The sequence below is a fragment of the Lissotriton helveticus genome, chromosome 5_1 (assembly GCF_964261635.1).
Source record: "Lissotriton helveticus chromosome 5_1, aLisHel1.1, whole genome shotgun sequence".
Taxonomy (NCBI): Eukaryota; Metazoa; Chordata; class Amphibia; order Caudata; family Salamandridae; genus Lissotriton; species Lissotriton helveticus.
The window spans coordinates 1,226,073,689-1,226,087,363 of record NC_136065.1 but is presented as its reverse complement, the minus strand read 5'-3'; the positions used below and the strand labels follow the sequence as shown (position 1 = coordinate 1,226,087,363).

The 13,675-nt window shown below is 46.1% G+C and overlaps 1 protein-coding gene across 4 annotated transcripts in view; it reads right to left on the bottom strand.

Annotated features, from left to right (window-relative positions):
- The window catches only part of PLEKHA1 (pleckstrin homology domain containing A1), a 486,448-nt gene that overhangs the window by 314,584 nt on the left and 158,189 nt on the right, over positions 1–13,675 (bottom strand). For all 4 annotated transcript variants that reach the window (XM_078643947.1, XM_078643949.1, XM_078643950.1 and 1 more), the window contains exon 4: positions 4,487–4,532. In XM_078643947.1, the coding sequence (XP_078500073.1) occupies positions 4,487–4,532 (46 nt within the window). The remainder of the gene's footprint in view (positions 1–4,486; positions 4,533–13,675) is intronic.

Here is a 13,675-nt window from a genome sequence, read left to right as displayed (position 1 = left end):
GGTTTGACCAAGCCTGTTCTAAGAGCCTTCGCCTCCTGAAAGATGCTCTTAAACAGTCTCCTAGAGAAAAGGAGCTTGTTGTTAAATGTCCGAATGACTATAAGATGGCTCTAATATCGTAAACAGATTTTATGTAAACCTGCTTGGGAGGACTTAGCCCAGGTGTGCAAATTGAAAGACAACACTCTCTTCTGGAGGGTGATCAATAAGCCTGGTTTTACTGAGCCATCAGGTCCTGCTTTGTGCCATCATATTTGGGACCAGCAGTGGGTGGTTCACTTTAAGGGATTATATAATGTAGGCCTCCAAGATGGTATAGCAGAACAAACACGCTTTGCGTTGGGAAGCGCTAACCTGGTCTTTACCCTGGATGAAGATTCTCAGGGTACCTTGGCCCTATCCTGCAATAAAGCCCCAGGCCATGATGATAGTCCCTGATCTATTTTGAGATATTGATGTCTGCGGGCCTGTTTTAACCTTGGTTTTAAATGCTGCAATAAGGGCGGGAGCTCCATTTTTGTGGTCATCTGCCATCACTGTACCGATTTTTAAAAAGGGGGCCAAGGATAATCCACAGTGCTACTGTCCAATATCGCTCATAGATGCTATTGTTAAAGTGCTGGGGAGAATCCTATTAAACGGGCTCCTCTCGTGGACAGACCAAATCTAATATGATTTTCAGCTGGGTAGGTTGACCACTATTCAGCGTGTCAGCCTATACCTACTTATAAACAAATACACTGTTGCTCAACCCAGTTTGTTGCATTTAGCATTCATGGGCCTCACGTTCACATTCAACAGGGTAAATTGCAGTAAGCTCTGGGATCTGCTGCTATCGATAAGGGTGGACCCAGAATTTGTTTCTCTCCTCTCAAATCTCCATGCAGGCACCTCCGTTGCGGTAAGGTCCTCTCCGGGATGGAGCATACAGTCTTTTGTCACCAATAGGGGTGTTCGCCAGGGTTGAATATTCACACCTCTTTTGTTCACCCTTTATATTAATGGGCTGGAACAAGCCTTGGTGTCAGCACAGGTGGACTGCCCAAGAGTAGGTACAAGACCATTGCCGGTATTGTTATATACCGACGATGCAGTGCTTATGGCATGCACAGCGGTGGGTTTGATGTCCTTGTTGGACAAGTACACCACATATATGGATAGTTTGGACCTGACCGTTAATTTTTCAAAGTCATATGTCTTAGTAATGGTCCCTTGGTCCACAGGTTCTAAAACCTTAAGGGTTGTGATTCATACTCAAGCTAAGGTTGCAGCGTTTCCTTACCTGGGGGTATTATTTGATGCCAAGATGATCCGGAATCCTCTAGTGGAAGGCAAGATCTGTGATTTGACACAGATCACTGGTGCGGTTGCCAGCTTTGCCCAGAGGATTTGGGCTCGTAGCCATTGGGTACCTTAATTAAACCAAGTGCATCTACAAGGTGGAAGTGATGTTCGAGGCCACAGATAGGTGGACAGGTTTCAAATAGCGGAAAAACCTTTTTGAGGCCTATCTTGCAGGTGCTGCAAAGCACCCAAGCATTCTAGGTGCACGAGGAGCTGGGTATCAGATACATTAGTGATCTTATAGCTCTTAGGCCACTGCTTTGTTGGGTTAAGATATGGATTGGCGAAGGCTTACAGCTTAACAGGTCATTTTTGTTGGACTGTTTATCTCTTGACCAAATGCATAAAATCGCCTGCCTAGCGTATGTAAAGGCTACTTTAACTAGCCTTGGGAGGGCAGACGTGCTTTATAATCATTATTCCTTGTGCTCCAGTGGAGAAAAAACGGCTAATGGATCTATTCTTTGCACGTGCCTCCATGCAACGTGAACAGCTGGAATTGGGAAACCTATGGTCCGAGAGCATTTATTATTAAAGTAGGTGCAGGGCATAGAACATTATCTCTCCCAGTTATCCAACGATAGAGATAGATTTGTTGTGTCTCATTTGTCAACAAACCGCCAGTTTCTTCACATCTCTTCGATACTTGTACTGTGTATTATCAACAATCAATGATCATGCATTCTTAATCGATGTGCTAACTTTTATAGAAGCTTTTATAAACATCTAGTGCTTTTTTTGTATGAATGCATTATCCATGAACAAATTTTTCATGTATTCACGGACATGTATGAGAACCAACAAACTTATTTAACGAAAATTGACAATTTCTTTTATAAAAAAACGTTTCTATCCAAAGTGAAAAATCTTTTTGATACATAACAAAATGATAAATAAATAATTGAATGATATCAGTCAATGTTGTTTATTTTCCTATATAACAACTGTAAGTGTCTGCAACATGTTCTAGATCTTTTCGCCCGCATAAATAGTTTAAATACCTTGCCCAGGTGTGTTTTTTCAGTCTATATATTCCTTGTTATGGTTAATTTCATCCTATACACAGGGGTCCCAGTATTTTCCAAGGCAATGGTGTCTCATTTGTTACATCACCAGTTAGCCTCTCTGAGTGGCTGGGTTAGCCAAGCACATTAGAGCCCTGTGGCTGCGACAATATGTTTCCACAGGGTACCCTCCATTTTGTATTGCTGTTTAAATATTTTAGCATTCCTAAGAAACTGTTTCTTTTACCAATTCTGAAAGCTATGGATTTTGCCCAAGCCTTTTCATGTATTTACCAGGGACGATCCTCTGCTAAGGCGGAGGAGCGTCGCCCTGCTGCTCTTAGAGCATGAAAAATAAACGGACAACGTAGTAATTATCATTTTATTTTTCGCAGTTGCGGGCTCGGTTAAGGTGTGGCGAGCTGGAGGCACAGGGGTAGGAGTGGTTTGTGCACACTAATTGCATATGTAAGCTTGGCCGGCCGTCTGGGTCTGCGCACTTAGCATGTTCCCCACCAGGCTGCATTACATAGCCTTGCGGGGAACATGCCCAGGCCGCAAGTCCCCATCTCAGCACCGAACCACGGTGATCAGACCAGTCACAAAGCTGCATGGCAGTGTTGCTTAGGGTTGCCAATCAAAATGCTGCATTGCAGCGTTGAGATTGACTATGGGGAGACTGGGTGCTTCCAGGTTCCTAGACTTTTTTTTTGCATGATGTTGTAAGATCTAGGTGTTCCAGGCCCGATTAATGGGGTTAGGGTTTTAACGCTACTTTTTTCATCTGTATATTACGGTAGTTACATTTTTAATAAGTATTTTATGCTGAAGATAAATTTATGGTTTTATGTGCTTTTATGATTGTATTTACAATCTAATAAGGATTTTATGATGACCTGTTTTTTTAATTTTGCATTTTATGCTTTTATAGTTAATTCTATTAAACGAAATAAAGCTGATGATAAACTGGCGGGCATTGGAAAGAACCTGCACAGGTATTCTGTTTGAAAAGCTTTGACGTGTGGGCACACTGAGAAGCTCACAGTGGTGGGTAATGCAGGTAAATTGGTGGAACCTACAGATCTATCTTAACAATAACATTAACACCCGAAATATTATCACAGTAAAAATAGACAATCTACATTCAACTCGACTCTAATCTATAAGTTGATTATTTTGGAGATCAATATTCTAACATACAAAACAAAGTTAGTCTTTCTTGAAACTGATATACTACTGTACCAAACTATAAAGTTAGGCTAGAAAAGACTAGGTGTGGGAAAATTTAGTTTTTTTTTTCTTTTGCACTTTGTTCGGTAAAGACTGGATTTACTCTCATTTCTGGAACAACAATTAAAAAAGAACGAGACAAGCAGGATGCTCTTTGATTAGATGTATGTATAGATATATAAACTGGAGAATTAGAAGAATCCAGCACAAAAGCAGTGTGCTCCTTCATCTTTTTCTGTTTCACAAAGATGTAATTAGAAGTAAAATTATGCTTTTGAATGGCAACTAGTAAGACAACCATTACTAGGGATATAGATATGGTTTAGGCACTTATCCATGTAGCATTAAATATATAAGCTAAGGTGTGTACTTTTAATACATCTGTAACAAAGCATCGAACACATTGAGAATTTTAAATTCTACTTAACAAAGAATAGTTCCACTGCTTCCAATCTCAACATTTACTATCAGTACATTATGGGGAACAGCTCCTGGGTGAATGCTAATTCTATTTGGTGTGTAAAAGGAGATCTAGTTTCGCTTACAGCGTCAACCAGGAGGTCAGCATCATTTTATTTTTTAAATTGCAGATTGAAAAGTAAGAAGATTTAGGGGCAAATTTACAAGCCCCTTGCGTCCCTTTTGCGTCACTTTTCCCATGTTAAAAATGACGCAAAAGTGGCGCAATGGGCTTGTAAATCTGCCCCTGAGAGTCTACTTATTTCTACTATGAAAACACTGCTTACAAACAAGAAAACCCATTTATCACGTGACGAACGTGACAACTCTGCCATTAAATGTTCATGTGGTAAACTTCTAAGAGAGTGCTTTATTCTGTGACATGGGCAAAATGACACCCTAAATCCAACAAACTTGTTTATTAAATCTTTGGAATGTGTGTATCTTACCAAAACAAAACTCTGCCTTTGGCCTCAGTTTGGTGGCATCACTAACCTGTAGGAAATGATAAAAAGGATGATTTAAAAAAAATGTCTAACAGATCAGGGGTGTGCTTTAAAAGACTTCGTACATATATTTAGTGCATACAGGCAATTGTGAATGAATGGGACGTAAAACCAACATTTACTTAAGTTCATGGAAGACAGCAACCAGAAGCTCTAATATTATACTACAGAAGATGGCAGCTCTTGAAATACAGCGATACAGCCCAGTAGATGCCAGACAAATTACAAATCTGGAGAAATTTGATCTGTTTTAGTAAAAAAAAAAATACCCCCAGGAGCCAGACTGGTCCTAGAAGATTTGAACAGCATTTGTCCAGCACTGGTAGCAGCCCTGCCAAGTGCCACTCATCAGGCGTTAGACTGACGCATTTCAGTGTGGTGGTCCGCATAACTACTAAAATGCAAGGTCACGCATATTAGCCCCTGTGACTGACTGTCATGCGCTGCTGGCCCGATCCCTGGTTGTTGTTATAACACCAAGTCAGTGACACACGCAGGTAGCACAGACTTCTTGGGTGGGGTGGGGCTGGGCTCGCCTCACTACAATGTAACACTGGATTCCCATTCAATCACCACGGCGCGGCATATTTGACAGACGTCAAAGTCAGTGCCTGTCAATGGGTGCATCCGAAACATGGGTGAGGTCAAGAGTCAGACAGTGAATTCTGTCAGACTCACAGTTATGGGTCGTTACAAAAGCTGCCACCCTTCCACGGAGTGGGCAGGTGGCAGTTCAGAAGGCTGCATCCTGAGCTGGTGGCGCTACAGTAATCATGATTGGGACTACTGCAGATGAGAGCTAGCTTGAGCAAGCCTGATGTGAGCAGCAGGCACACAGAGACTAAATGCAGCTGCTCTCACTGACCTGGCTGCCGGCGCAGTCACAAATACAAGCAAGTAAGTGTGTGCCTAGGCAGAGTCTAAATCAGGCCAGGTGCATTAAAATCATTATACGCTCAAGTTAGTTGCGTTAAAAAAGTTCCAAATTATGCGCTTCAGCTTTCCTCTAAGTAGGTTCCACTCACACATGCACTTGCAACCACACACAGACTTCACTTCACTTCAGATACATGCACTTGTGTGCTGCAGCTACAGTCGACCTCTTCTCCGGTGTTGTGTGCAGACAGATTAAGTGCATGTATGAACGGTCATCTGCAAAATGTATTTGGTCAGAGCCTGCCAGTACCTATGAATTAGCGCAGTGCATGAATGATGAAAGGAGTGGTGGTAGAAGGGAGCAGTGACTTCAATATTCTAGTTGATTTGAACAATTAAAACCAGTTCATTCAAGTGTCCCACGTGTCTGCACTGAGGGCAGCTTCTATTATTTACACAAAATAACGGGCAATAGACTTTATGACCATGAGCACACACAATTTTCTTTTAATTTAAGAACTGTGTGTGCCTCAGCCTTACTCTCCTGAGGCTTGCACATGCCCAGTGCAGTCTGCAGCAGGGGCTGGAGCGAGCCCAAGAACTCTTCATTGCTAGATTTTCCCCACGAGAAAGTGTCACTCGTAGTCGTTGAATTGTCACTCATAATTAGGCTGAAATTATGAAAATGTCACACATAGCAATCAGAAGCCTTGACAGCTGTGTGTCAGATGATGCTGTGCAGCTTCGCATTGACTTCACTCTGCCTCGGAAAGAACAATGCTGTTGCATGTATGAGCCTCCCCTGCGCTTCAAAGTCAGTTTCTTTCTTGCCTCTGGCCACGACCTCTGTAGGAAGCTGGGTCTTTGTTGCAGTTGTCCCCCCACTTTTTGCCACCTTTATAGCCACTGGAAACTGATTTGAGACTCTGACAGTACACTGAGGCCTGCTAACCAGACCTCAGTGCCAGTGCTCCTTCCTTAAAACTGAGTGATGTCAGATTGTTTTAAAATTGGCCAAGGCGTTTAGCACCCCGTAAGTCCCTAGTAAATGGTACTGTTGTAAATAGGGCATGGGTACTAAAGGGGGTACCTAAGGGGTGCAGCAAATCTTATGCCTCCCTATGGGACCCAGGCACAAATTCCACACAGACTGGCATTGCAGGCTGCGTGACATGGTGCAAACCATGTTTGAAAACACGACATGTCACATTCCTGTGTGCCATGCCAAAGACAGCATGGGCTATATGTAAGTCACCACTACAGCAGGCCTAAGGCAGGGTGCAGTATAGCACATGTGAGGACATAGCTGCATGAGCACATACGCCCCTGTAATGTCTAGTTCCATTGCTGGAAATTACAACTGAGTAGGAAAGCCATCTTAAGGTATGTACTGGGCACTGGTCAAAACAAGTTTCCCAGCTACACAATGGCTTCACTGAAACCTATGGTGTTTGGTATCATAATAAACCCAGACTGATTTCAGTGATGAATTTATGAATTATTAATACATGCATCCATAGGGTACTCAAGAGGTACCCCATGGACCCTACTAGACCTCTAGTGTGCGGTCTGACTGGTCCTGTCCAGCTTGCCACCACAGATGAGTTTCTGACCCTCTAGGAGGTGAGAGTCCCGCTTTCAGGTCAGAAATAATGCCAACTCAGGCAGGAGGTGTTAACTCCTCCACCAACAGGATGTCAAGTAAATTAGCATTTCAAGGTAGGGAGCTTCAAAGAGCAAACAACCTTTGATATGGGAGCCTTGCTTCCCCAGACCTGGAAGATGCCACCCCCTGCGCTGAGGCCCATTTGACACAAGGACAGGTGGTAAATTAGCTATGCAAGGTGGCATGTTTCCCCTCCAGGCTAGACGCACCCCTAAGGTGGGCAGCCTGAAGTGAAAACGAAAGAGAGAATTACACTAGCTTGTGTGTGGTGGAATTAGGAACTCTGAGACAGGGTGCTGCCCACTCCCCTCAGGAAGTGGTCATTCAGGGGGTATAGTGACCCCAGGGGTAGGTAGCCCATTGGCTACTACCCTTCACTCCCCTTAACACCCTGAAATTGAGTATTTAGGTTGCCCCCTCACACCAGATTCAACGACTAGGAACCAAGGATGAAAGAAGAAGGACCAAAGCGAGCGAGTACTTAAAACCTGCACCTAAATTTGCACAAAATCATGCCATGCTGCTTGCACTTCGATTATCACTTGGACCAACTTCGCAAAGAGCCTTGCGGCTAGAGCGGTCGACGTCGAAGCTGGGGAACCGGGTTCGAGTCTCGGCTACGATGCTCAACACCCTGTGATTCTGGGTAAATCACTTAATCTCCCCGTGCCTAAGAAAAAATTTATGTGTCCTTGTGAAACGAAACTGGTGCTATGTAAAGCGCTCTGATACCCGATTAATTAGGTCTAGTTCGCGCTATATAAAACTCCCTCCCCACCCTCCAAAAACCCTTGGAGGACTGCCCAGCCCCTCAACAACCATGAAAGATCTTCCTTGGAGAAGGGGAGCTGCTCCTCTGCAGGCACCACAAAGCATCTGACGGTCCACCGTAATGCTAGCCATTGGCTCTACGAAGGAGCAGCGCAACAGCAGAAAGGTATTCGTGCTCCAGGAGGTCAGATTCGTCTCCTTGCCAAGATTGGAGATGCCACATCCCCTAGGAGCTGCCCAGCACCAATACCCAGAGTACCGGAGCAGTTCAGCAACCAAGGTTTGGTGGTAGTCCTGTCAGGACTCCAACAACACAAAGCAGGACCTACCATCGAGAGACATCAGGATCCACAAGGTCAACAACGAAGGTAGCCCTGCTGCCCTTTTTCCCCTCTTGACAAGGTCCCAAAGACACAAAAAGAGCCTCTGAACAATTGCAACCTGATGTCTCAAAGCACCCCTGCACCCACACTCCACAGCCCGAGTCCGAGGGAGGCAACAGTGCAAACGTTGTCCTGAGACCCTTAGGAGCTAAGCCTACCCTTGAGTTTAGCCAGACTGGTCCCCCAGTTGCCGCCTGCAGCCTCTTTCTGCAAGCACAGAGAACCAGGAGAGTTTTCAACAGCACAAACCTGCCAGACAAAGTGTGGATGACAATGTCCCTGTGTGCCCAAGACCCTCAAGACATAAGCCCCCGTGGATTCAACCAGACTCCCCCACCCCCCAGTCCCCTAGTTCCTGCTTGCAGCATCTTTTCAACAGGAACGCCTCCCTTTGATTTTAACGGGACACCCGACACCGAAAAGCACCCTAGCACCTGGACTCCCCAGAGCTGACCAAGGTGACCTGTTGGTGCTGCCATGGACCTTGCTCCATACTTACCTTAAGTCCAGCAGAACAGGCCTGTAAGTGTTACCAAATGCAGTATATGTTTTCCCCCCATAGGATAACATTAACATTTTAAAAATAAAGTGCATTTTCTAAATCTTAAAAAAATCACCATCTCATAAAGTACTTACTTGATTACGATGATCTTGGTGTCTAACTTCATATAAAAATTTGTGTTATTTGTATAAATTGGTGTCCGATTTCTTTATTGTGTGTGTCTCGCTTACTGAGTTTGTGACTGCAAAAAATGCTTAACACTATCCTTTCATAAGCCTAAACTGCTCGCCTACACTACCACAAAAGGAAGTGTTATATTAACCCCCGTAAACCAATAATGGTCGCCTGGACTCTCTGCACAGTGTACCATATTTTGGTGCACTATTTAGAGAGCCAGCTTCCTATACCCTCTGTCGCAGAGCATAACAATATTCAGAGGTGCCAGTGTTCAAATCTCTAATTTTGGAACTTTTTACATGGAAGAGACCATTTCACAGAAGAGGGAGGAGAGAGGGTGGGAGGAATCTGCAGGTAAACAGAGTATCCACCAGAGAGAATTACCATAGGTATGTAACTTGTATATCTGAGAAATACGGCTAACCATCGATTCCTCACCTGTAGAATAGCTGACAAAGCAGAACCTCCCAAGGTGGTGATTCTGTGGAATGGCTCAGATTAATAAGTCTTGCAGGACACGACTGTCAAGGCAGTGTTGCTTCATGAACAAGTGCACTGATGCTAACGTCGAGGCCTGATAGAGAACAACAGGCAAGCCATGTATCCTCGCAGTCTTAGCAGCCTTGGACCTGGTGAAATGGGCCGTCAATCCTTCTAGAGGAAACTTCTTGGCCAATGTGTAGAAGGTTTTCCTGCTAAGGATCATCCACCTAGACAAAGTCCTTTTCTGCACTGTCTTACCTTTCTGTGCCCCAAAGAACCCAACACAAAGCTGATCGTCCACCAGATGGTCTTTGGCGAGATTGATGTAAAAGCTCAAGGATCTTTTGGGGTACAGCCGATGAAGTCTCTCAATCAAATAATCAAGTATTTGTAAAGCGTACACCGTCACCCCTGGGGAATCTGGGCGCTGTGTTGAAGAAACAGGGTGTGAGTCTTTTTCTGAAGTCTGCCATGGAGACGGCTGTACGGAGCTGGAAGGGAAGGCCGCTCCCGGTCTTGGCATCGATGTAGGAAAAAAAGGAGCCGACACTGTGGCGGCTGCGACAGATGCGAGGGGAGGGGGGTGAGATCGAGTGATGAGTGCAGGTGTCTGGAGGGTTGGTGGAGGCTTAGTAGATGGTTGATGTAGGCAGGTGGGTTTGTTTGGGGGAGGTCCAGGAGGAGTCTGGCTGTGGTGTTCTGTATGGGCTGGAGTCTTCTGCGGAGCTGAGGGGGGATGCCAGCGTAGAGGGCATTGCCATAGTCGAGGCGGTTGGTGACGAGGGCCGTAATGTCGGTCTTTCTGGTGTTGGTTGGATTTGAAGATTCTGCGGGGCATGCGAAGTGTGTGGTAGAAGGAGACGACTGCATTACCATGCTGTTTCATGGTCAGTTGTGGGTGCATGGTCGGTGGGTGTGGGTCCGAGTTCTGCAGGCCACCAGCTGTGGTCCCATGCAGAGATGTTCTTCCCGAACATCAGAACTTCAGTTTTGTTGGAGTGGAGGTTGAAGCAGTTGTCTCTCATCCATTTGGCTATGTCGGTCATGGAGTTGCAGAAGTTGGTTTGGCATTGGAGAATCATCGGAAAGCGAGAGGATCAGTTGAGTGTCGTAGGAAATTATGTTGAGTCTGTGGACTTTGACGACGTCTATGAGGGGGATCATGTAGATGTTAAACAGGGTGGGGCTGAAGGATGATCCTTAAGGTACGCAGAATATGATGTTTTTGGGTGAGGAGGGAAAGGGAGGCCATCCGATGCTCTGTGTGCGTTCTGTGAGGAAAGAGGCAATCCACTCAATGGTGTTTTGCTGTATGCCTATGTTGTGGAGTCTGTTGATGAGTGTTGTGGGAGATGGTGTTGAATGCCGCAGAGAGGTCAAGGAGGATCAGGGCCACCATTTCTCCAAGGACTAGGAGTAATCTGATGTCATCGGTGGCAGCAACCAGAGCAGTCTCTGTGCTGTGGTTTGCCCAGAATCCTTATTATGAGGAGTCCAATAGGTGGATGTGTTCCATGAATTTGATGAGCTGCTGGTTGATGGCTTTCTCAAGTACTTGGCTGGGTAGGGAGCAGGGATAATTTTTTAGGTCAAAGGAGTCGGCGGAAGCGTTCTTGCTCTCCTCCTCTTTTGAGGGGTGAGGCGGAGCAAAGCGTGTTGGAAGAATGATGGATTGCCAAATGTGAAAAGGAGCTGGGACCGTTGAAAAAAAGGCAGTTGTAAGACGTATGCACTGACAGAGCTTGGAATTCACTCTCAAAAAGCTGAAGTTATTATGACCAGAAATAGAGTCTTTAGAGTCAGGAATCGTAGTGGACAGCTCTGTACTGGGTTGAACGGGGTACACTGAGCTCCCACAGTGGAATCAAAGTTTTAGGATGTAAACCCATGTTAAACATTTCATAAATCTAACCACAACAGATGATTTGAACAAGGATGGTTGGTCGGACGGACTCAAAAAGGCCGAAAGAACCATTCCCTGCAAGTCCTTGCTGGACTACAGATAAAAGAAACAAGACTTCTCACAATTTTGCATACAACATTGTGGAAAATGACAATGTATATGTACATAAGCGGCGTTTATTTGTGTTCACCATACCCCTCGCTGTAAGCAGAACGAATACCGCGAAGCATTGACCGCATCATCCCGCCAGCATAGGCCCATGCACGCACGTACACGACAGCCATTTTAGGCACCAAGGCCTCTCTGCCCGTTTGTTAAATCCCCAGCACCCCCCCCCCCCGTTGAACACCCCCGCTCTCTCATGCATAGGCCATAAAACCCTCTCCCTCTGCGCGACCCTACTCTAAAAGTGACACCCCTGCCTGACCGACACCCCCTGCATTCCTCCCAGAAACACCCTTCCCCTCTTCTGATAACCCCCCCCCGGCTACACCTGGCCTCTCGACCCGGTCCCAAGTCATAAAACAAAGCCTCATGGATGTACCCCCCCTGGCCCCGCATAGCAAAACGTGATACACCAACCGAAGTGCCCGATCTTATCGCCTGCCCAACGTTAGATCTGACCACCCCCTCTTGCCCTCGTGTCCTGTTGGAATGTCCGGCTGCAAGATTACAATCACATGTTACATTTGGGAGGGGAAACGACATCCGAGCGACAGGCGTGGGAATAGGCCTGAAGCTGGGATTCCAAACTGCCTTTTCGTACTTCAAGCTTTCTTTATTGCAATAAGGAATGTTTGTGCATCATAAACCTGTGTATAAAAGACGGAGCCTCAGAGAAACTTGTTAGAGCACCTCTTGAAGACATTGTGCGCGTGTCCGAAATGACAGGCTCTCCTCATGAGAAATAAAAATCTGTTCTTGCACTCCCGCTTCCAGCGCCCGTCTCTTTATTTGGTAACTGATCAAAATGGGAACTAAGAGGCGTCTTGTGCCAGCAGCCTGGGCATCGGTTGTAATTTGGGCTGTTTTTTCCTCAACATGTCCATACTAAAGGTGCCTCACCAGTCCACAAGCTTGTCCCAGCATAGACAAACTTAGTAGAGGGACGCATGGCAGCAAGAAAGACATTCACAACTTCTGGAGAAAGCTTGAAAGCAGTAAACTGCAGCTGATCAATTTCCACACATGGAGGTGCAGACTGCGTAGGTTAGGTTGCTGGGCTCGGACGTGATGCTGCAACAGGAGACTGTTCAGAGGACAGATGCTCATGCCCAAAAGTTCCAATTACCACACTCTCCCCGCCCAATCCAAAACCACTAGAATGAATTGGGCCCAGCTGCCTTGGCATTCGAAGATCCCACAAGGTGGTTCACGACCAGGGAACTGTCCGGACCCTTCAGACAGTTTCAGAAACAAAGTGCCTCTTGGCACAGGACCGAAGACAACCACCCACACCCTGCATTGCCGCAGTACCACATGGATGTGGTGATGTCTGTGAGAATCTGAACCAGTCTCCCTTTGATGAATGGTAGGAAGACGTTCAAGACCAGGCAAACGGCCTACATCTCCAACAGGCTGATGTGTAGACAAGTCTCCACCAGAGACCAGAGTCCTGATCTCTTCCTCAGATATGGGCAAAAGATAGAGGAGTTCTTTGAGCTCAATGAAGGAACTGTGGATTCGCCAGGCACACTCTGGGAATCCTGTAAAGTGGTGACTAGGGGGCACTGTATGGCGCTAAAGACTGGAGTACTGCGATCTATTAGAAGCAGACTAGATACGCTCGAAAAAGAACTAGCGACGCTGGAAGCCGAGATTACGGGATCGCCTACAGATAAGGCCCGGGCTGCCTTCAGGGCGAAGCTGACTCAGTATCAGGAAGAAACAGAGAGGGAGGTGAAATTCATACATAAATACGCTCAGGCCCGTAGATATGGGGAGGGAGACCGCCCTGGGAGGTCGTTGGCCGCAATGCTCAGAAAACCTAGAGGAGCGGATTATATTTTGGAACTGGCCACCGAAACTGGCGAGATAGCTCGGACGCCGAGTGATATCTTGCACACTATGGAAGAATACTATGGGAACCTGTACGCCTCCAAAATGCGGCCGAGTGATGATATGATAACAGATTACCTAGATACGGTGGCGCTAGCGTGGTTCAATAACGGATCACGCGAATATATGGATTTGCCGCTGACGCAGGAAGACATACGTTTGACCATCGCCGGCATGCCCTTGGGTAAGGCGCCTGGACCTGACGGCCTAACGGCTGCATTCTACAAAGAATATGCAGACATCTTGGTTCCACGGCTGCACAAGGTATACATGGAAGCGATTGAGACTGGGAGCCTTCCCCAGTCACTCCGAG